We start from the raw sequence: 23,415 nt of genomic DNA, 5'->3' as shown, positions 1-23,415 counted from the left end.
CAGCACGGGGGGGCGGGGTTTGGAACTCGAAGGAGCGCTCGATTTCATACCAAGCGGTGCAATAAACACGTCGACATCACTGATCTAAAACAACAACAAAAAAATGGATAGCTCGTTGGCGACCAAAACTGAAGTCGTCATCAGCCATCTTGCTTCTCCCAAAACAAGCAAGTTGACCTGTACGTTAATCGCCAGTTTCGTGGATGTGAGAAAACATTCCACAGGTAAGTTAGAGAGATTTATTTTGTTTACACTGTGTACGTTTGTTTGTAAAGGTTTTTTTTTTTTTTTCTGATGAGCTTAATTCTCTTGAACAAAGTTTTGTTTACAGTTGTTCACCGTTCACTCTCTGCTTCACCTTTACAGGCCGACGTTTTTTTCGCGAAAAAGCGATGTCGATATTTTCCCAAACTCCTCACAGTGGATAAGCAAGAAAAAATATTTTCTGTGAAATTTTTGATGAATTTCATAATGCAGAACTGTGCAAATTCGAATTTGATTTTTAAACGCGAGGAAACAAGTTTAAATTATCTGTCTGAAACAGGACGTCGCAGAGACAACAAATGAACAATTTGTTTAGCATCTATTTGCCCACTGCGAGTCCTTATTTAAAAAAATATATCGAACTGATTGACTTAAAATTGAACGTTTTATGACCCCCCCCCCAAAAAAAAAATAAATGCTTAGTTTTTTGTATGTTATGCTTATGCTATAGTGCTTCACAGCGTATTTTGGGAAAAGTGAACATGTCACGGAAATCGGGCCCTTGGTAATATGCAAGGTTTCTCGGTAGTCACGGTGTTATATGTCTTTCCTTTGCACTTCGCCTTTTTTGTTAAAAATCCTTCATGTTACCAGAACTGAAAAAATGTCAAGCTCACATGACCAATTTTAATTCTAATGGCAAACTTTGAGGAAAATCCTCGCCATAATCCATCTTGTAACTCATTTACACCACATATTGTGGGAGTACAAAGATGGCGGCCGATGGCTTCAACCAATCGACATATCGAACGACGTGTATGCGCTATCCAGTCTTTATTATTATTATTATTTTTAGATCAGTGGTCGACAAGTGAGTTGACAGTCCGTTTGAGCAGTAAAACGATTTATTTTCACTCGGTGTTTGTCTTGGGGATTTCTCATAGATATCAAACTAGTTTTCTCCTTTGACGTTTTATAAATGGTACAATAATAATTCAGACTTTTTTCCTCCCCTAAGTCACCGGTGTGCAATGGGGTCAAATACAAACACAATGATACCATTGCGACACAAAGCTCGAATCAACAGTGAAGTTCAAACAACGTTGGCTGATGGTGGTGATCAAAACGTGTAAAAAAAAAAAAAAAAAAGCTTAAAACCATCAAAGCTCTTTAAAATTAAAGAAATGCATCCTTTGGTCAGATGCTTCTTAAATCAAATTGTGTCTGAAACATTTTTACACAAAGTGCCACCTTGTATCACCGAAATTCTCATTCATAAGCGTGGTAGCCCCAAGCAAAAACATAATTGTTCATCTAAAAACAAAGTTTATAAGTTTGAACTTCAAATATCTCGTCATTGTGGTGTATTCAATTAAATATAGGTCAAACATACTTTGCAAAACATTGTAATCTGTTTTTATTTATACGTAACATAACGTCCCGTATTTACTGAAATCGCATTTGTACAAGTGCATTGTAGTCAACAAATGTACTATAAGAAGTAAGCTAAAAGTTTAAAACATTGTAACGTGCTAATTTGAAACGTTTAATTGAGTAATTCTTTCATATACCACTAGAGGGAGCCCGCATACCCCTAATGGTACTCACACTACACTTTGGGAATCACTGGTGTCATTATCCAAGCCGCTTATCCTCACATGGGTTGCGGGAAAGCTGTAGCCTATCCCAGCTAGCTTCGGGCGAAAGGCGGACTACACCCCGAATTGGTCGCCAGTCAGTCGCAGGGCAGATATCGACCCCATCACTGTGCGGAAATCGATCCCACGCTGCCCACAAGATCAATTATTTAATCTTCTATTTTGTTCATATCACATACCGTAAACGGCCCAAGCCATTTTAGTCCTGTTAGGTTTAGTACACAGGTGTCAAACTCAAGGCCCGGGGGCAAGATGTGGCCCGTCACATGATTTTATGTGGCCGGCGAAGCCAAATCTTGAGTGTCAATTTCCATGATTCTTGGAAAAATCTGTACCAAAATTTCAAATTGTCATACGTCATGAATGATACATTTGAGATATTCCAAGCATTTTTGTGTTACCAAACGTGAATAGTTGAAAAACACATTAGCCTTGATTTCTGATTCCAAAACTAGTTCATAAGTTGATGATGTAAATATGAGATGATTTTTTTATTTTTTTTCCACAGTCATGACGGCCCTCTGGGGGAAACTGGAACAAGAATGTGGCCCGCTAGAAAAATGAGTTCAACACCCCTGGTTTAGTAGGTTGTCTATACTAGTGATTCTCGACTGGTGGGTCAAGACCCAAAAGTGGGGCGCGGACCCATTTTAGGGTGGGTTGCAGTCAGCCAGTGAAAAATTAAATGTACAGTACTTGTATTTAGATTTTTTTTCAGTACAGTACAGAGGCATAGCTAATTCCCAAGGAAATGTTCCACCTTTGCAGTCTCGCTACTATTCTACGCCGTAAACCAACACAGTGTTGCTCAGCTTCTGACTTGCCAGTGTCATGGTTAGGAATATGTTTTTGTGTAGCACGTCATACAACTGTGTTTAAAAGTATATTCTTAGAATCCGATTGAAGTATGTCACAAACACACAAAGAATTTCTCTGGTCGTTAGGGCCGCTCAAGCAATTTAATAACGTGAGGGAAGAAGCTGTTGGAATATTTGCCGGTTTTGATTTGCATTGATCGATAGAGCCTACTTGAGGGGAGGATCTGGACGAGGTAGTGACCAGGATGTTCTCGTAGGCGAGTTCGAAACAAATAAAATCTTGATTGTTCTCAACTTTTATAAAAGCGAATTGCAGTTCCCTGCATGACCTTTTGGGTTGCGTGCCCTCCCATTGGCTGACGACCAGTTAATGGTGACTACCCCCCCCCCTCCCCCCGAGAGTCAACTGAGCCAGCACGCGACCCTATAGTGACAAATTTGGATGGATGGATGAAATGAACTACAATCGGTGGACGACAGAAAGTATCTTCTGCCACCTACTGGTAGAAAATTTAATTGTTCGCTCTCGCGCTATAATGTACGTCGATGGTTACGAATAAAAAATATACATCCATTTATTCTAAATAAGTACATGATCATTTTCAGACTATAATTCAGGCGGACAGTGGTTGAAAAAAATGTTCTCAATACCCAATTTGTATGTGCGTATGTATACAAAGTTATAAAAATGGATTGGTTCGAACAGTAACTGTCTTTTCTTTGTTGTGTATTCAACTGAAAATATGTTAAAAAGGATTTACAAGTCTTAAATCCTGTTTTACATAACGTCATAACTTCATTGGAAATGTTTTTTTTAAATGACCCCATTACGTACATGAATACATTATTTAAATTCATTAACAATAATTGGAATAACATGAAATATATAAACCTATCAAAAATTGAATGAGTAACAAATGTATTAAATCTAATTAAATGCATGAATGTGTAATTAAAATTTGAATATACAGTACATGCTTGTATTCAATTCAAATTCTAATTAAATGCGTGAATGTGTTTTTCTGATTTTAACCAAGCTATAAAACAATTATTGATTATGGAAATCCTAATCCATATATTAAATACCAAAATAAACATATTTCTTTGATTGAAAATGGACATTTATGTATTAATTTGGCAGCACGGTGGAGCAACTGGTTAGAGCGTTGGCCTCACAGTTCCTCACACATCCCAAAAACATGCATTCATTGGAGACTCTAATGATTGAATTTAATACATCCATCTATTTTCTGAGCCACTTATCCTCACGAGGGTCACGGCCGGGAGTGCTGGAGCCGATCCCGGCTATTTTCAGGGCAGGAGGCGGGGTGCACCCTGAAATGTTTTGCCAGCCAATCGCAGGGCACTCACAATCACACCGAGGGACAATTTAGTCTCCAATCAATTTTTGGGATATGGGACGAAACCAGAGTGCCCACCTGGAGAAAAGCCACGCAGGCACGGGGAGAACATGCAAACTCCACACAGGCGAGGCCGGGATTTGAACGCACTGCTCCACCGCTCCACCCAATTCAAATTCAAGAAACGCCTAAATCAGTTAAATTATTAAAACTGGATAAACGCATGCTGTATGGATTTAATTCCCTTTACTTGAGCCGTCACCTTATCGTGGTTGAGGGCTTTGTGTGTCTCTGGCAACAGGTCCTGGGTGAGGGACCAGACAAAGTACAGCTCCAAAAACCTTTATCAGGATTACAAATTTACGAAAATGTTTTCCTTTGACCAGACACGGGTCACCAGGAACCCCCTCTGGAACTGGGCCTGGAGGTAGAGCTCAAAGGGGAACGCCTGAAGCTCGACCTTGGCGATCTGGAACGTCACCTCTCTGACAAGGAAGGAGCCGGAGGTAGTGTGTGAGGTTGAGAAGTTCTGATTAGATATACGTAGACGGGCTCGCTTGCACCCGCAACTTGAGCTCTGGTATTAGCCCTCTTGGACTCCAGGTTGAGGGGTGAGAGCCTATCCCAAGGGGAGGAGTTCAAGTATCTTAGGTTCTTGTTCACGAACGAGGGAAGAATGGAATGAGAGATTGACAGGTGGGTCGGAGCACTGTCCGCAGTGATGTAAACTTTGTAGCTAAAGCTTTCAGTTTTCCAGTTGATCTACGTTCCTACCCTGACCTACGGTCTCAAGCTGATTCAGGTGCCTCCCAGAAGCCTCCCCCGGTGTGAGGTGTTCCGGGCAGGAGACCCCGGGAATGACCCAGAACCCGGTGGCGAGACTACGTCTCTCGGCCGGCCTGGGAATGTCTCGGGATCCCCCCTGGAAGTGCGAGACTAAGCGGCTGGGTAATGGGAAGTCTCGGAGTCCCTGCTAAAACTACTGCGCCCCAGACCCGACCTCAGATAAGCAGTAGAAAACTGATGGATGGATTGCATTCGATTCGAATTATACTTCAAGAAAATTGAATCCAACTTCAACTAATGAATGACGCGATTATTTAATGATGCAATCCTTTATTTAATTTGGGGAATTTCTATAAATTTATAAGTCGCTGTTTTTGTAATTTGTCCAGTGAGACGATAGAGGGAGCTAAACGAACACTGACGGAACTTTATGAGAGTTTTTACACTCGAGTACTCGCATGTGTTAAAGAATGAGGAACAATCTTAATTGGTGCGATATTTGATCTGATCTATGTGATTAAATATACCATATACCGTGCTATTTGGAATAATTTCGGACATAATTAGTCATGCAATCCATCCAGTTTCGCATATAAATCATAATAATGAGCGAGTGGGTAGATTACAATCTCGAAGGGCAATCGAAACATTTGGATTTCCATTTTAATTGCTGATGAATGAGGAAACGCAATATAAAAAAAAAAACCTGTACATGCCTACATTTCCCATGGTGCCTTTCACCGCTTGGGCCCCGCCCTCTCCTTTCCATAACTTGACTGTATCTGTTTTTGCTGTGATTTGATGGCTCGTGGGTAGCTGCGGGACTCGCACCGTCGCCCCGCGCCCCTTTTCCACCGCCCTCCGCTCCCTCGTCGTCCCTAAACATACTTTTATTTTTAATTTCGCGGCGTTATCGGAAACACGTACATTAGTTGGTCGGGACTTTAGGAAGATTTTTGCCATCGGAGCGTCACCAGGAAGACTCCCACGTTTTTTTTTTGTGTGTGGGTGTTGTTGTTGTTCTTGCTGCCGCCGCACTCGGGTCGTGCTGGTCCGGAGACTGCAAGGGGCAGGGGGAAGGGGGGGGGGGGCGGTTATCCTCGAGCTGTATGGCTGTCAAGCCGTCTCAGGGCTCGCTTAGTGGACGGTAAAGGCTATGAGTGTGCCGCCAGGCTAAGACGAGGGCGGACAGGCGATGCCAACCGGCTAGCTACGCTAACCCGGGCGGGGATCACCTTCTTGTGGGCGCCGTACTATTTAGCACCCTTCTCGACCCCCACCCCGTTTTTTTTTTTTAATTTAAAAAATATATATCTCATTGGCTTCCCACGAACGAGACAAAAATGCAGACGTAACGATTCGGGTCGAGTCGGTAAGCTAGTCGTCGTCGTCGTCGCCGCCGCGATGTCGCACAAGCTAGGCGCGCACAAGTTGGCCATGGAGGGGAACGTGCAGCAAAAAAGTAGCCCGCTGACCCGGGAGCTCACGCGGATATTCGGCAGCTACAACAAGCACTCGGTTCTGCTCAAGAAGAACCTGAAGGAGACCAATGCCTTCTTCCGGGAAATCAGACAGAACTACAGCAACGCGTGTGCGTCGGCCATGAGCTCGGAGTCGGCTTCCCTGGAGGCAGGTGGGTCAACATCATGCCGGCTGCAGCATCCTCGCTAGCATCCACATATTTATTTTATTTACCCAACATTTTCTCACCCACCGCTGGAAAAGATCAAATGAATATGGTTCGAGACGATCATTTGAAGAGATGCAACGATTCATTGACAACTAATTGATTAAAAAAAATCGGTAATGATCGATTATTGAATGACCTCGTTTGACTTAAAATCGTCAGATTGCTCAGAATTTCAGCCTCTCATCATCAAGTGTTCATAAATATGTATTATAATAAAGACCAATTATATTAGTTTCATCATAATAAGACATTAACAAACATCTTTTACTTTGGAAAACAACAAAATTTTGCCTATTTTCTGACGTGTTAACGGACCAGACCAGTAATTGAATAATCATAATCGATGTACTCATTATCTTTCTATTTTCTGGATCTATAGAGGAATCCAAATGACAACACAGGTCACATTTAAAAGTGGAAGGTGGTGCCTTCGCCGTGCTCTGCCAGCTTTTGGTTGCCACTTTGGTGTCGAATCCCCACACAAAGCGCCCCCGCTGGGCAAGAAGTGAATCGATCCCGAGGAATATAGCAATTGATCGATTAATCCAGGGCTGTCAAACTTATTTTCCTCGCGGGCCACGTTGTAGCTCGCGTTTTTCCTCACAGGGCCGTTTTGACTGTTAAACAAAAATATGGAATCGTCTCATCATATTTACATCAATTTATTAAGCAGTTTTGGAATCAGAAAGCAAGGCGAACATGTTTTTCAGCTATTCATATTTGGTAACACAAAACAATGCTTGTAATAGCGCAGCTTGATCATTTATGATATATGACAATTTGAAATTTCGGTACAGATTTTTTCCAAGAATCATGTAAATGGAAACTCTAGATTTGTCTTCGCGGGCCACGTTAAATCATCCGGCGAGCCGGATCTGACCCACCGGGCCTCGAGTTTGACACCTGTGGATTAATCAATATTCCTACCTCCTAATTTTAGTGTTCCACATGCATTTTCTGAGCCGCTTATCCTCACAAGGGTCGCGGGAGTGCTGTAGCCCATCCCAGCTCTCTGGTTGCCAGACAATTGCTGTCATTTTGTTATTTTTTTTTATTTTATTTTTTTTTTTTGGGCTGTAGTCTAGATTGATTTTAGTGTCATTGCATTGTTGTGGTTATGTGTCATCTCCTTATATATTTATATATGTAATTTAAATTTTAGATTGATTCCAAAACGATGGATATAAGGTTGCTCAAAGACCGAATTGTCGGTCGGCGTGAATGTGATTGCGAACGTTTGTACGTCTTTACGCGCTTTTGCTATTTCGGCTGCTCACCGGTCCAGGGTCTCTCAATTCCTCCGCCTAAAGTCCGCTGGGGTCGGCGACCCAAATGGGGAAAAGCACAATGGAAATCCATTTTGTTGTTTTCAATAATTAGATTGCACATGTGAGCTATGTTGTGACCAATTTAGTAATTTCCTCTCGGTGTTGTGTCGGGAGACCTCGATCAGTTTTTAATTTTTTTTTTTTTTGATGTGAAGCGCTTTCTGGTATCTTGCTACCCCCCCCCCCCCCAAAAAAAAAAAAAAAAAAATCTGTATAACTTTCTTTCAGGACAGTGTTGAGCCTCAGATGAGTCCTACTCAACACAAAGCTCGGAATAATGCTCCCTTTCATAGGAGGAGCCGAGCACGTGTCCTCACTTTCTAAAATGCCAGATTCATCCCGGCCTTACATATCTCGACTTAAATTTGCGTCACATGATGTCAAGCGATTACTCTCGCTGTTCAGTCCGCTCGCCGCGGCGGAGTTTATCGGGACACTCTCGAGCGATTATGTCTGGGGATACTTACGAATCACAGTAAACGGTCAAAAAAATTTGTTTTTATGATAGCGGCGAGATACATTTTTAGACTTGGGCTGCTTTCATCTGTTCCTCATGCAACTGCTGAGTCCCACTAATGCAAACAGTCAGTATGGTGATTAGGTTTATATAATTACCAATTGCACATCTATTTATCTGTCTATGTATCGCCTCTTTTATGTGAGGCATCCTGCAGAATTCCCCTCAGAGGTGCGAGCAGATCACATTTATCATTATGTGCTTCAAAAAGTTATTTCCTGTAGTAAAATGCAGTGTGTGTCCCCCCCCCACTCTAACGCATTTTTAAAGGGATTATTTTTTTTTAATGGTTTTCTACATTTCACATACTAGCCTGTTTTAAAGGGGAGCCTCAGTTAACAATTTACCGTCATTTCTGGACTATAAGCCGTGCCTTTATCACATGCTTTCAATCCTGCGGCTTATGCATTGATGTGGCTAATTTATGTATTTTTTTCTCATGGCCACCAGGGGCGCTCGAGCAGAAAAGGTATGAGTGAGACAGGGGGAATCTATGTCGCGAGGAAGACGTAAGATTAATGTAACTTAATATATATATAATATGAATATAATTAGCACGAATCTACTCTTCTTCTTCTTTTCCTTTCGCCTTGTCCCGTGAGGGGTCGCCACGGCGTGTCATCTTAGACGAACGCATATTTGTTTGGCACTGTTTTACGCCGGATGCCCTTCCTGACCCCCCCCCCCCCCACCCCCCCTCCCGCATTTAGACAGGGAGTGAAGCTTACAGCGCCTGGTATAAAAACATACATGATAGATTCAGAAAAGAAATTGTCCATAAGTGTGAATGTAGTTATTTATTGTTACTTTATCTACAGCATATACGCTTACGGCCAAGGTACCCTGAGAACACCCGATCTCGTCAGATCTCGGAAGCGAAGCGGGTTTGGCCCTGGTTAGTAGTTGGACGGGAGTGGGCAATTTCTTTTCTGAACCTATCATGTATGTTTTTTGGAAGGGGGGGGTGGAAAATGAAAAAAGAAATCCATATGAGGCAGCTTCCAAGTTAAAAGCAGCCGAGCTGGAGAAACAGAAGGAAACGGAGCTGCTGCACGTAAACTTAAATGAATCGATGGTGAGACGTTAGAAACGGCAGCGGGAAAAACTGAAGCAATGTAAAAAGATGGGAAAAAAAACTTCCAGACGGAATAAAAGCAGGTGGCCTGAACTGTGTTGCTGCCGTGTCTCAGTGACTTTTACCAGTATGTTTTTTTTTGTTTTTGTTTTTTTTAACCCTGCCCCGTTAGTGCCTTGTTACTGCCGCGTCACAGGCACTGTTTGGAAAGAAAAGCTAAAATATATTATTAAAACTTTGAAAACTCTTTCTGTGTACCGTCTTTCTTTTTAAATCTCTCATGTTTCAAAGCGGGCACGTGCGGCTTATAGATAGGTGCGGCTTATGTATGTACAAAAATGTACTGGGTGATGCTTATAGTCCAGAAATTGCGGTACTTTTTAGCTCTTGAATGAATGCCAGAAAAAGATTGAAACACCCGCAATAAATGAGGATCTCACTGTAGTGCTGGATGTGCACATTGATTATGGTTTTATTAACCTTTTTTTTTTTTTTTTTATTTCATGTCACAGAGCAACTGAGCTGCATCGCTTTTCCCAGACACGAAGAAGAGTTCCTCCGCAACACCGTGGGCGCTTTGCCGTATATTTTGGTGCTGGGCCAAGACTGCACCGCTCGCTACCAGCTGCTCAACTGCTTGCTCGGAGAGAGACTGCTGCCGCTGGGCCCCGAGGCCGGGGAGGCCTGCGGAGGCGACCGGGGCACCCCGTGTAAGAGGCGCAAGTTGTGCTTCACCCACGGGAGGCAGACGCGACTCAGCCTGGCTCTGCCGGGCCAGTACGAGCTGGTGCACCAGTTGGCGGCCAACCGCGGCCGCTGGGATACGGTGCCCCGTGAAGACTTGGAGATCCACGAGGAATGCGAAGACCCGGCACACAGGCTCGCCGAGCTGGAGATCACCCTGCATCACCCTTTACTTCAGGCAAGTTTTTTTGTTTTTTTTTTTATGAAATGAACATCCATCTACATCGGTGAACAGCCGTCCTTTTGTGGTCGGTTATTGATGTCAGTTTAATGAGCCGTTTTAATAAAATCTCATTAGATTTGAGCAAAATCACTCATGAATGTCGGTACAGGCTTTTATTCATCCGGAGTGAGTCATTCAGGTATTATTTGAAGAATGTTTGGAATTTTTCACTCTGCAAATTCAAACGTTCTTCATGTTTGAAGAGTGAAACGCTTTGTGTAAAGGGGAAATGTTTTTTTTTTTTTTTTTGTCACACACAAGCCGTATTTTGCTTTAAGGTGGAGCAGCAAACGATTCTGTGCCGCTGTTCCTCTTCCAATATGTTCATGTTTCGAAATATTTGTTTCCTCTGTAATTATAATTCAGTTAATCCCTTCTAGGGTCAGACTTTCAGCATTGTTTAATCTTAACTGTGCTGGAAACAAGAGAGCTTTGTTAACTAGAACCTCCTTGTCGAACCAGCCGCAAGAGGCAAGACCCGGAGTGACTGGGCTTTCTCCACCGCTGTGGAACATCAGAGCTGCCCCCACCCTCCTTCAAACCCACCCCTAAAACTCAGCTCTCCAACCTAGCCAACCCCAACTCACCTCCACCCTCCCTTAACACCCCCACCCTATCTCATGTACTATCTCATCCCCTTGTACCTCCCTCTCTTGTTTGTACCCATCTTTCTTTGTACAGTCCGGCTAGACTGCGTAGGTGTCAAACTCAAGGCCCGAGGACCAGATCATTTTATGTGGGCTGCAAAAGGAAATCATGTGCGTCAACTTCCAGGAGTCCTACTAAAATCTGTAGAAAAATTCAAAATTGTCTTATGTAATGCGGCCCTTGACAAAAAATGAGTTTGACACCCCTGTTAGAGATTCTGTGTTGTTTTGGTCATAGCTTCTTCAAGTACTCTGAAAACCACTATAAAAATGATACATGTTTGAAACCCCCCCCCCCCAAAAAAAAAAAAAAAAAAACAAAAACAATTGACCCAGAGTAAATACCAACATAACTATCAATAAGGCACTGTGGACTGTACAGTAAGACCTACCAAAAGCAAAAAAATTGCATACGCACTAACACTTTGATGATACTGTGGTGAACAAGGAGGGGGAAGGGATTATGCTGTGTGCCTAAGAAGGTGAGTCTTTTCTCACCAACTTGCTAACTCCCTGAAACAGCTGGCGACGGGATGAATACTGGATATGATTTATAGACCAGTAGCAGTGGAAGCCAGTGTAAAGACTTTAGAATTGGAGTTACATGCGTTCTGGTCAGAATCCGACCGGCAGCATTCTGAATGAGCCGCAGCTGTTCAGTCCTCTATTTGGGGAGCCCAGTCAGAAGACCATTACAATAGTCAAGTCTACTTGAGATAAGAGGATCCGTGCTCCTGGTCTGCTTGACACATGAAAGCCTTCACTCTAGATATGATCTTCAGAAGGTAAAAGGCAGTTTTAGTAATCTATTGGATTGACTTTTGAAGGTCAGGTCAGAATCTTTCAGATCAACAAGGTGTCGGACTTGGTTTTTGCTTTTTAAAGATGGTGATTCTAGGTATTGCCAAAAACTATTGTCTCGGTTTTGTTGTGGTTTATTTGAAGGAAAATTTGGCGCACCCAGTTATTTATCTGCTTCAGACCGTGGCACAACACCTCAATTGAGCTATGGTCATCTACTTAATTTATTAATGGATCGAGCATCAATTAAGGCTTACGGTAGTAGCTTAGCCAAATTCTCACAAGATAAGCTGACGTCTCACATGACGTCACACGCTACGGTGCTTCAACCTCATTTTCTGCGCAACTAATGATGCGTATTTTTTACAGTTCTGCCAATAAGATGGGGTAAGTGTATCGATTTTAGGACGCTCAGTTCTCAGACGCGCGTGCCGCCGAACATTTTTGTCATCCAGTGGCTCCGAAACCCCCTCATGTCAAACTCCAAGACGCCAGGCCCGGTGCCTGCCTCAGGGCAGCCCACCCGCCTTAACCCCCTTACGTAATGCTGCCGGTCTGGTGCGATTCACATGACCAGGTCACGTAGAAAAAAAAAAAAAAAAAAACAATCTCAAACTATTTGCTATGACGAAGTTGCCATAGATACAATAAATCTTTGGAAGAAAAATAAATAAGTCGTGGAGCTGCGTAGCTCGACAAGTGTCTTTTAAGCTTTAGTTGAGCGTGTTCATGGTGCATATTGCTATATTCACCGCATCCTGTCATCTGATGACATTCATATTACAAATTGCCATTTATAATTGGAATTTCTCCCTGTTACTTGAAAAGTTTAACTGTGATAAATCGGTTGAGTCATTGCTGGAATATTTTTCATGTTCCGTGTTCGTAACCACGTGTTGCTTCAAGTGCAAGATCCTTTAATTGGTTCAGAGGTCGTTTTCACACGGATCTCTAGCAGTTTTTAGCAACAACATTAGATACTGTACTGGTTTTGTCTTTGTGTGTATTTGAAGTTGATGAACGTTTTCAGCCGGCGCTGCTGGAAATGCCTGAATATTTGCTTTCTAGAAGTTGTGGAAGTTTTTCACGGGCCAGTTAATAAGCACATGTTCCTTCTTAGGGACTAAACCAGCCTGAGGTTTCTGCTCAATGAAAGAGAGATTAACGTGTTTGGGTCAGTTTGTGAAGGCACAGAATCTCTCTGCTTACCGCGGTATTCGCACACTGCTGCCACAGTCGCAGCCCCCCGCAGATGAGGAGACACTCGCTAATTGGTTCTCCTTGTCCCAGCACGGCTCTATTCCAACACCCAAAAGGTCAAAGGGTCCGAACCCATCCCCGTATTTTTTTTTTTTTTAAAGCTAGATGACCTGTAAGCGCCCTACGAATTCACACAGGACAGGCGGCGTGTCAACAAATGGTGACAATGGCTCTTATTTCTAAAAGTGGCTTGTTGTCCTAATGTTTCATATTGTGAGAGAAAATAACATCAAACTCTTTTTTTTTTTTTTTTTGTACTGGAGTGAAAAAGGCCAACCACACTGACTAGTTCATCCAGTGTCTTTGTTGTAAACAACCGAGTTGAAGAGATTCAGTGTATTGATCTGGATGCTTGGAGGCTATCTTTGTTCTCGGGAGGCCACTCGGTTGGTGTTTCTTGGGGACGGGACTGACTGTCTCCTTTGTGTTGCCACGTCTGCCTCTTTGCCATCATGACCTCGCGCCTTGTTTTTGTTATGAATTTACCCAAGTGTGAGGCAGCTCTGCGGTCGATACGAGTCACTGCCTTCTCGCAGCAACTATATGAATTTACGGCGGAACCTCTAAGGTCGGACGTCATCCGTTTACATAATGACGTTTGGTCCGGTGTTAAACAGATACAGACGTCGTGTACCGTTAGAAATGACGTTGTTGTTTGGCCAAAGTTTTATCACGCCACTAGGAGCAATCGACTAAGAACCACCCTTGAAACCCTCACCCTTCTAAAATTGCCATTCTAATTATATTTTACTTTACCTCTTGGTGTGTTGACTATTTCAGTGAGCTCAAGGTGTGTTTGCTGTTAGGTACCGTAATTTCCGGCCTATAAGCCGCAACTTTTTTCACACGCTTTCAACCCTGCGGGTTATGCGGCTAATTTGTGCATTTTTTCTAACGGCCGCAAAAGGGGGCACTCGAGTAGAAGGAAGTAAGAGTGAGCCGGGTGGAATATATGTGCCGAGGAAGTGACTTTTACCTGTTGCTGCTGTGCTACTGCCATTTCTCAGTGAGTTTTACCAGTATGTTTTTTTTTTTTTTTTTTTTAAACTAGCCCTGTTAGCGCTGTGCTTTTTATTACCAGACCTGTTGGTGCCGTAATAGGGTCAGCATTGGTGGCGTGCTCGCGTGTTTCTGCTGTGTTACTGCTGCGTCTCAGTGATTTAGATATGCTTTTTTTATTATTTTTTTTTTAACCGGCTCTGTTAGTGCTGTGGTACCGTGTTGCTACTGTGTAGCCGCCGCGGCTGTTTTTTTTTTTTTTTTTTTAAACCAGCTCTGTTCGTGATATCCTGTTGTTGCTAAGCTAAGGTACTAAAACTTTGAAAACTCTGTGTACCGTCTTTGTGTTTCAACGTGGACACTTGTTGCTTTTACACATGTGCGGCTTACGTACGTACCAAATGCTAATTCCTTTACAAATGTACTGGGTGAGTTTTATAATCCAGTGCGTTCTGTAGGCCGGAAATTACAGTAGTTGTAATGCTTACGCGCATTTTCTGGTGTTGGTAAAAGTAACCAAATTGTTAGAATATGCAGTACTTCCAACAGGCAAATGTACATTCAATGTCCTCATTTTGCCCTACACCCCGCCAAAGGAGATAATCTTGTTCTCTAGCTGCATGTTTGCCTACATCGGCTTTGTTCGAGGCTCGTCTCTCAAGTCGCATGCTTAATGTCAGACGCTGAGTCATAAAACAACAATGAGGTCGCCTAAAACAATCACGGGAGAGTTTGTGGGTGTGTCATGATGACACAGTATCATCCAGTTTTCATTCATTTTATCAACTTTTTTTTTGGATCCTAAAATCAGAGCTGTTTTTTTAATGTATTTATTCAGCTTGCTGTTTCTTATCAGATTGACAGAAATAGTCACTCTTGTAGGGTTGGTGAATGTGGCCTTAAAACACATTTTTCGGTTGTAATCAATATTTTTTTTCCAATTCCAGAAAAGGAAAACGTTGAACGTGACATTGAAATGAATTGAAATTGTTGAATGAATTGATTTTGAAAATTTTGCTTTTTCCCCTAGGATTTGCTTAATTTATCATGAAATCAAATGGAGACATTTAAGCAGTACTCCACACCCTGTCAATTATAAATACCACTGATATCAGTTTCAAGTTCCACAAAAAGAATACTGGATAATTTTTTTTCTTTCTTTATAATGTAAAAATAAATTTGCTACCTTTTAGCCCATTAACCCTCTCTGGACCAAATAAAATTTTGCAGAGAGAAAAATCCGATACTTTCAGGAAAATGATACTCTGGACTTTAAATTTTCGATTATAGTAAACCAGTTGCAAATTTGCAACCCCTGCCCGGAAAGGATTAAACTCGATTTTTAATACGTTTTAATAAACGGTTTTAAATGAGAATTGAACATCACTTCCTTTGCAAAATTTTCCCTTTGTATTCATTTAGAACAGCGAAACTGTCACTGATCAGAACATGAATCTAAGGTGCTGCTTTCATATAAAAGTTTCTTCTGTATCTAAAATGAGAACAAAATCCTCCATGCAGTATTTATCAATCCAAGCCACTGTAAATGCTAAACAGGTTCCTGATTTTAATACTTTTTTTTTTTTTTTTTAAAAGACAGGAATATAAGCTTGTCTACAACATCAAGCTTTAGGCATGCTCGGTTCCATGTTACAAAGTTACCTTCTCTGATGGGGCGCTCGTAGCATACATGATGAGGTATTTCTAAGCTATTTTATTCAGCCGTGGCATATTTATTTGATCTTTTTTCCACCATTGAAGTGGACTAGTGTGCCCATAAATGGCTTTTGCAGTGTATAACTGAGGACCAAAACGATGTAAAACTATTGGCGCTCATGTCTGTTTCTGGGCGAAGGGTTTTCGGGCCGCCTTCTGTGTTCTTTAGAGTTGCACATTGAGCAATATTTGCTGCTGCGTCTCTCCATTTCAAATGATGGAATTAATTGGGCGAGATAAGTTCAGCTTTTCGTGGCTCGTTGTTAGAAGCTTGACCTGATTCCACATTACAGACTAAACTGTGCCTAAAATGACTTTTCGTTCAGCTTCGGGAATGAATAGAGGAACAATCACGTCTCTGCCTGCTTTGGAGTCTTGGAAGTTTGTGGAACTGATCTGGAATCCTGGTTTGCGTTGAGTCATTAACTCAATCAATGAGGTTTAGGCCATTCATTGTGCCTTATCTGTTTGGTGGATTACGTAAAAATGTAATCCATTTCCATGAAACTTTGTGGATGCCCCTTCCATTTGGGTGTAAGTATGTATTTCTTTCGGCTTGTCCCGTTCGGGGTCGCCACAGCGTGTCATCTCAGATGTTTGACACAGTTTTTACGCCGGATGCCCTTCCTGACGCAACCCCTCTGCATTTAACTGTATATTATTAGGGTTCATGTTGCCTTTCCACTGACTGCGTGGAACCGTGCCCGGTGTTAAACATTTTCTTATGCCTTCACATTTCTACGTTTGAACCACGAAAATATATCTTGGCTTAATACCACGGTGGTTCAGAATATATCCCACTGAGTTCTTGTTGGGCTTTCCATAGCGCTTGGAGAGGTACGAGCTACCAGCTAGCTCAGGACCAGACAGTTTTTGGGGGCTCCTTAGAGGTGCGTCACCTCCTCGTTTGGAGTTGCGTTGAAGTGTGGATCCACGTACTGCAGGCATGAGCATTTCACGGAAACGATCGTTCCGTTACCGTGTCGTTACCCAGCCTGAGAAAACACGGAACCGAAAGTGCGTTTCCCAGATCTCAGGGCTTACTTTTAATAAAATTCACCCATATGTGGAATGTAAAACAGGTTCTCAACGAAATACAACAATCTGTATGAAACGAACCTACATGAACCCCTTTATTTTTAATGATTAAAACGCCCAGCTTTGTCAGTGTGGTTTACAAACAGCACCGGTTTCCGCTCCTGCGCTACGCATGCGCAAGGTCGAGTTATTCATATCCGGGTCACTCAAACCCTAGTCAAACATGTCGGTTGCTAAGCGAAAAAAACAAAATGCTCATGCCTGCTACGGATTTATTCTGAAGTACATATAAAAACGGGTTCCCATGAGCATTATCAATGGGAACCAAAAAATCGTTTCCCAACGTTTCCAAGGACAAAAATCAACGGAACCGAAAGATCGGTTACCATACTTGCCGAAATCCTCATGCCTGTACTGTTTATCTTGTCGTGTTTGGGTGAGGGAGGCGAAATTGTGTGTACCCATGTCATCGGCACCACCCTGCACATATTCATATCTATCTGTGCGAACTGCATTGACTTTTCTATCTGAGCACGCAACACGAAAGGCTCAAAACGCATCCGGTGGGAACTTAGCAATAGATTGGGCTCTATTTCGGGATTATTAGATTTTGGCGGGGCTTGGTGAATGTCCGTGCTTTTCCTGCTATGATTTCACTTGTACATCGAAAAGGTGTTGAAACGCTTGTGCCTGCTCATCAGGAAGCAAAGGTCATGGTGGTGCCTTGTGCGAGCGTCCAGCCCATGGAGGAGGCCCTCGAGGATTGCACGCGGAACGTGATCCCTATCATTCTGTATGCCATCACGGAGGATTCCTTAAACGCAGAGCAGGTGGCCGAGCTCTGGAAAGTCAAAGAGATGCTCTCTTTTCCAATCTGTTTTATCCGCCTCCCCAACGCGATGCCCGCAGCTTCGCCGGAGCTCAGCCGCCGCCCAGAGAAGGAAAAGGAACGGGAGAAGAGCGCGCTCCATAAACAGCTGCTGTCCCTCGGGTTCCTTAGTGGCCCGACGGGAAACTGCTCCTGTGGGGCCCCCACGCAAATGCCCACCCCGGGTGCCAAGCCGCAGAGCATGCTGGGCGAGGCTTTCGAAAGACTGCACAGGCTGCTGGTGCCTTTTACACGCCAGGTGCTTCAGAACCAACAGGTGGAGGCCGCGAGCCTGCTCAACGGGCTGCACTGTCGCAGCCTCGATCTTTTCATCAACCAGGTCAGATCATCTCTGTCTTGTAAACATGTGACCATTCACAGTGTTCATTCAAGAGGTTGACTTTAACATGCCCAGGAACCCAAACAATATGCAGCCTTTGTCCTTTCTGCTCCTCCTCGCCCTCTGCAGGCCTTCGACATGCAGCGAGACCTGCAGATAACCCCCCGCAGGCTGGAGTACACCCGCGAGAAAGAGGGTGAATTGTTCACCTCCCTCATGGCTATTGCCAACCGCAAACAGGAGGAGATGAAGGAAATGATTGTGGATACACTGAGCAGCATGAAGGAGCAGCTCCTGGAGGACGCCGCTAACTTGGAGTTTACGGGTGAGTTAAATTGCACCGGGCGATTCATAAAAAGGAGCCCTTGTCTTTATTTCGGCACTTTCAGAATAATAACTTCCGATATCGCAGATTGTTTGCCAACATTTGACGCAGCTTTTTCCCCCCTGACGAGAAATGTCTAGCACAACCGCCTGCAGCCATTCAAATGTCGAGTTAATAACAATTTTGATGACTACCGGTATTCGTTTACTCAAGACTGTAAACCTCAATTTTCTACTCGCTGCAACGTACACACCAAGGAGGATGTTCTGTTCTCCACTGTGTACCTAAAAACCGCAAACAAGCACCCAATGCAAACAGAAGTGTTCTCTCCTTTCTGTTGGTACTTGTTACTTGGTGGCTTTATTAAAACTTGGAGTGAAAAATATTTAAGTCGAAACGACAGGACGTGGCTGTAGTCACGTGTTAAGCTGTTGGAAAGTGGCAATAGTTGGGACGATAGGAGAGGTTGGCTAATCCTCTATGGTTGCCCCAGGTGGTAAATGCTCAATGCTAAAAAAGTAGCGGTCCCCCATCCCCAAGAGAAGTATTTTGACACGAGATACGAAGCGGAAAAAAACATTAGCTTGATGGTCAAACAAATCCAATTGTGGGATGCTGGTTGCCTTCTGATTAGTTCAGATCATATTCATATAAAAGTATGTTTAATATTATTTTAAGCCACATTGTAACCATGCACAGTTTCAACATTATAGGATACTTTAAATATAGGGAAAAATAAACTGCTTATTTAAAATGAAATGTATTGCACATAACCCGGAATACCTGAATAAATGTTTCAAAGACAAACAATTGTTGAAGCTTAAATTGATCTATTTAAATTTAAAAAAAAAAAGTACTGTACATAAAAAGTAAAAAAGTACACTGAACTGAATTAAAAAAAAATGTTTGAGGAACTAACATTTCACAGTTTGAACGTTTAGACCGCTTATGTGTACGATCCTGAAAGGAAAAGGTACTCAGGACCAATATTCCCTCTAAGCTGCACAATTGTGCATTTGCGCACTTGTCGCACATTCTCGCCACCGAGGAAAACACACATTCGGCGCAGTGAACTACATCGTGATGTCTTTTTATTTTTATTTTTTTTCACACTGCCTCTCACAAAGAGCTGCTGGTTTACCTGACACCCCCCCCCCCCCCCATTTTAAAGGGGTACCCTCATAATTACAAACACCGGGGTATGTGAATAATAGAATAAAAAGTGATGAAACTGGATGAGATTTTCTCTTTTTTGAGTAAAAAAGGTCTGGTCTGAAATCAAAGTAGGAAGTGCAGGATGAGATGGTGTATAATGTTAAAATTCCACCTTGCCACAGCCGGATCGACGATGAAAGCACAGACGATACGGTGCGCAAAAAGCTAATTCTGTATTTGAAATATAGAAGGCAACATAACATTAACCTGAAAACCGTTTGGGAGCATCATTCACTTTCAACATGCATTGCGAAAGATATTCTGCAAGCAGGAATTCAATTTTACACCAAGAAAAAGAGACGGGGATATCATTGGAAGCGACATTTGATATTTATAGTTCATAGTTGGCTTGGTTTTGTTAGCAATGTATTTTTTTGCTTGTTGACATTTTCCGTGTAAGTTAGCAAAAACACAAAATTGTTCTTAAAAATGTTCTGATTGGAATGTAATCTGAACCTCTTCATGAGCCATCTAGCTTCAATGGATGACACTGATTGACCACAGTGCATACGTCTGATGTTCCTCATGGTGGTCAAAGGGGGCGCTCATGGCCTTAGTGTGTTTGCCCAGACACGTCAAAAATTAGAGGGAACATTGCTCAGGACTCTACACTATCGTTTTCATGAGTAACCCTGGCGCGACCAACTTCTTTTTTTTTTCCAGTTGATTCCACCAGCACATGATTTGGTCACGTCATACTTTTGAGGCGGTACACCATGACCAATGCAATTCTATAATTTCTTATGAAGTTAAGATCAACAGTGACTTGAGATATTTGCAAAACATCTTGCTGTGAACAAGAAATTTGTTGAGTGAAATGAAAACGGCAAATTATGGAGGCAATCTTTGTAGTTAGCGCTATAACTTAAGGCGCTGGTTTTCCCTTCGACTGCAGACATAATCGTGACGAGCAATGGCGAGCCTGTTACGTCCAAGGAGATCAAGTCCTGCATCCATCAGATCCAGGAGCTGATCGTGTTGCGTCTCAATCAGGCCGTGGCCAATAAACTCATCCACTCTGTGGACTATTTGAGAGAAAGTTTCGTGGGAACGCTGGAGCGATGTCTCAGTAGTCTGGAGAAGTCCCACATAGACTCGTCGGTACACAACATCACGTCCAATCACCTCAAACAGGTGGGTATACCTTAGCGTTACGTCACAGAAAAAGAAGGAGGCGAGAAACAAAGTCGGTGTATAGAACTATAAAATACTCTGGATGACTGCAACCACCTTTCACAGCGAGTTATCCTCAATGGAAGCTTAGCGTCTGCATGTGTTGTAGTTACTAAACGCAGCCTACCACGTCGAGGTCACCTTTCATTCGGGATCTTCTGTCACGCGCCTCGTCTGGGAGCAAATCAAGCAGGTAAATCATTCAAGAATCCGCCGCAGACAATTTGTCGTCACACCGCTGTCGGAGGCCTCCTAAGTGATCGTGTGCCTCTTTCAGATCATCCACAGGATAACGTTTGTGAACCCACCCGCCATCTCGCACGAGTGGAAGCGCAAAGTGGCTCAGGACGCCATCGAAAGTCTCAGCGCTGCTAAACTGGCCCGGAGCATTTGCTCTCAGTTCAGAACTCGGCTCAACAGCTCCCATGAAGCCTTTGCGGCGTCCCTGCGTCAGGTTCACGTGTCCATGTTTTTTCCATTCCTTCGTTTACTTCAAATAGAGGAAATCTCGAAGCAGATTCACAACAAGTACTCTGCTAGACCAAATTTCAAATACATACTTAAAGGTCAAGTGTCATGCCTATAAACATTCTAAAATAGATGTTGTAATGGAAAATACATGTTAACATTATTCACTTCAATGTCCATATGAAAAAATATATATGAGCGGAGATCATCTGTCAGGCATGCGCGAAGTTGCGGAAGTCTCATTCGACATCCAAGTGGTCACCATATTGTCTCCAACGTCTCTCCATAACGTCACAGCGGGTCATTCGCCAATGAAAACACGCTGTCCCACCTACTATGGGGCACGGAAGCTCTTTTCAAAGAAGCGAACATCTCACAATCGAGCCAATATCACCCTATCATTTCGAGCCATATTTAGATGATATGCGGAACACGGCCAAACTGCATGCGGCCAAAACGCCTCCCCGTCCGAACCACCTGCGCGGCGGTGATAAAATCAACGTTTCGAGCCGTATTCAGATGATATACGGATAACTTCTAACTGACAACAGACTCCCAGACAGTATGTATGAGCCAGCCTGGCCAAAGCCGCGCCTTGTCCGTGGCGGACGAACCGCTGCCCAAGCCGTGCTCGGCGCAGACAGGTACATCGACACAATGAGCACCCTGGACTTACATACGCGGATCTTTTGTTACATTCTGAGAGGATTACGCCACCCCCCTCCCCAACTATTTTTTTTTTTTTTTAGTAGCTCTATACACACCTACCTGTCATTTGGAACCAGAAAGGTCTCAATCTTTGCACCCTTGCAATCCATTTTTCACGACGAACCGGGTCTTTTTGAAAAGTATTAAGAATGAATCCATCGTCCCGAGTGTTGAAACCATATCCAGCAGTAAAACGAGCCGGCATTTTGGCTAACACAAAGGAACAAAGTGCTACCTTCCCGCAGGTAAAACTAGTAGAAACATACTAGACCGCCTCAGTGGGCGTCTGCTACTAATGTCACTTCCTGCTTCTTCTCCAAAACAAATCCCTTGAGAGGATTTTCATGGCGGGAGTGACAAAAAGCCATAAATCATTTTGTGTGGTGAAAAAACGGATGGCTCCATTCCGGCTGCCTTTTTTTCCCCATTAATAACATACTAAAAATCATGAATTTCATGACAGTGGACCTTTAAATTCTAAATGGATTTATGATATTTATTTTAAAACCGTGTTTAATTTGTGCTTTATTTTTGTCATCCGTTCTGTTCCACGAGGTCATTGCATAAACGGAAAGGTCCGCTCAAATATATAAATAATAATATGTAGCTGTTTTATTTTTGAATATGAATAGGAAGCACATTAATTTACCACAATAAATATGCGCAGAATGACGCATCCTCTGAAACCAAGGCAAGGAAGAACGTGTGTACATTATACCACAAATATAGGCTGAGATGTTGAAAACTTTAGTCTCTGAAAAGATTTGTGGCATCAAGCCCATCAGATTTTAAGATTATGGTGTGTTATCTATTTTCTCAATATTGGTTTTTAATGTAGTGAAGCCCCAAGTCACAAACGACCCTTTTCACTAGAGCCCAGACTTGCCATCTAAATCCCCAATCACTCTTCACACTCAGTTCCTCTGATGAGGACGTGAAAGCGGATCAGATGTAGTCATTTCACTTTAAAGCATTCTTGAAATCACATGCCTTTGTTATAGCTCGTTACGTCAGGGAACGCCTCATGTCATTCCTGATCCCAATTTTCCGCCAATGGGGCGATTTCACGCAGAGACCGATAACGGAGACCGTCGCGGATGATAAAGCAGGAGACGTACAGCATCCCAGTATAGCCCCGTAGACCTCACACCACTCGTGGTTGGTGAAAAAGAGTCCAAAGTTGCACGAGCTGGCTAAAAATGTTCATAAAGCTTGAACACACGTTTGACGAATGGACATTTAGCACATTTTCGATGATTGGGTTGACTGTAGCCGAGTGGAAATAGATTAGCAGAAATTGTCATCATGTCGCTTTTAGCAAGAGCAGAAAAGCAAAGAGCGTGATACTGTATGATATTCGTGACAGTGACAAGCTGAGTTATGTCATGTGCTGCACGTTATCGCGGTGGTGTAGCAAATCGCAGTTAAGCGCCATATTTCTATGAGCTACAAT

The 23,415-nt window shown here is 42.9% G+C and overlaps 1 protein-coding gene across 4 annotated transcripts in view; it reads left to right on the top strand.

Annotated features, from left to right (window-relative positions):
* Positions 1 to 39: 39 nt before the first annotated feature.
* dstyk (dual serine/threonine and tyrosine protein kinase) overlaps positions 40 to 23,415 on the top strand; it is a 32,416-nt gene continuing 9,040 nt past the window's right edge. Inside the window, exons 1-10 of one of the 4 annotated variants that reach the window (XM_061832985.1) lie at positions 84 to 224; positions 2,371 to 2,445; positions 4,428 to 4,547; positions 4,629 to 6,460; positions 9,950 to 10,359; positions 17,567 to 18,073; positions 18,203 to 18,398; positions 20,509 to 20,747; positions 20,896 to 20,979; positions 21,064 to 21,240. In XM_061832985.1, the coding sequence (XP_061688969.1) occupies positions 6,232 to 6,460; positions 9,950 to 10,359; positions 17,567 to 18,073; positions 18,203 to 18,398; positions 20,509 to 20,747; positions 20,896 to 20,979; positions 21,064 to 21,240 (1,842 nt within the window). In that variant the 5' untranslated portion in view covers positions 84 to 224; positions 2,371 to 2,445; positions 4,428 to 4,547; positions 4,629 to 6,231. The other 3 variants (XM_061832984.1, XM_061832987.1, XM_061832986.1) reach the window with 3 other exon arrangements.

Source organism: Syngnathoides biaculeatus, chromosome 10 (genome assembly GCF_019802595.1).
Source record: "Syngnathoides biaculeatus isolate LvHL_M chromosome 10, ASM1980259v1, whole genome shotgun sequence".
NCBI classification, from domain to species: domain Eukaryota; kingdom Metazoa; phylum Chordata; class Actinopteri; order Syngnathiformes; family Syngnathidae; genus Syngnathoides; species Syngnathoides biaculeatus.
Note: the sequence above shows the minus strand (reverse complement) of the source record. Positions and strands in the feature narration are given on the sequence as shown.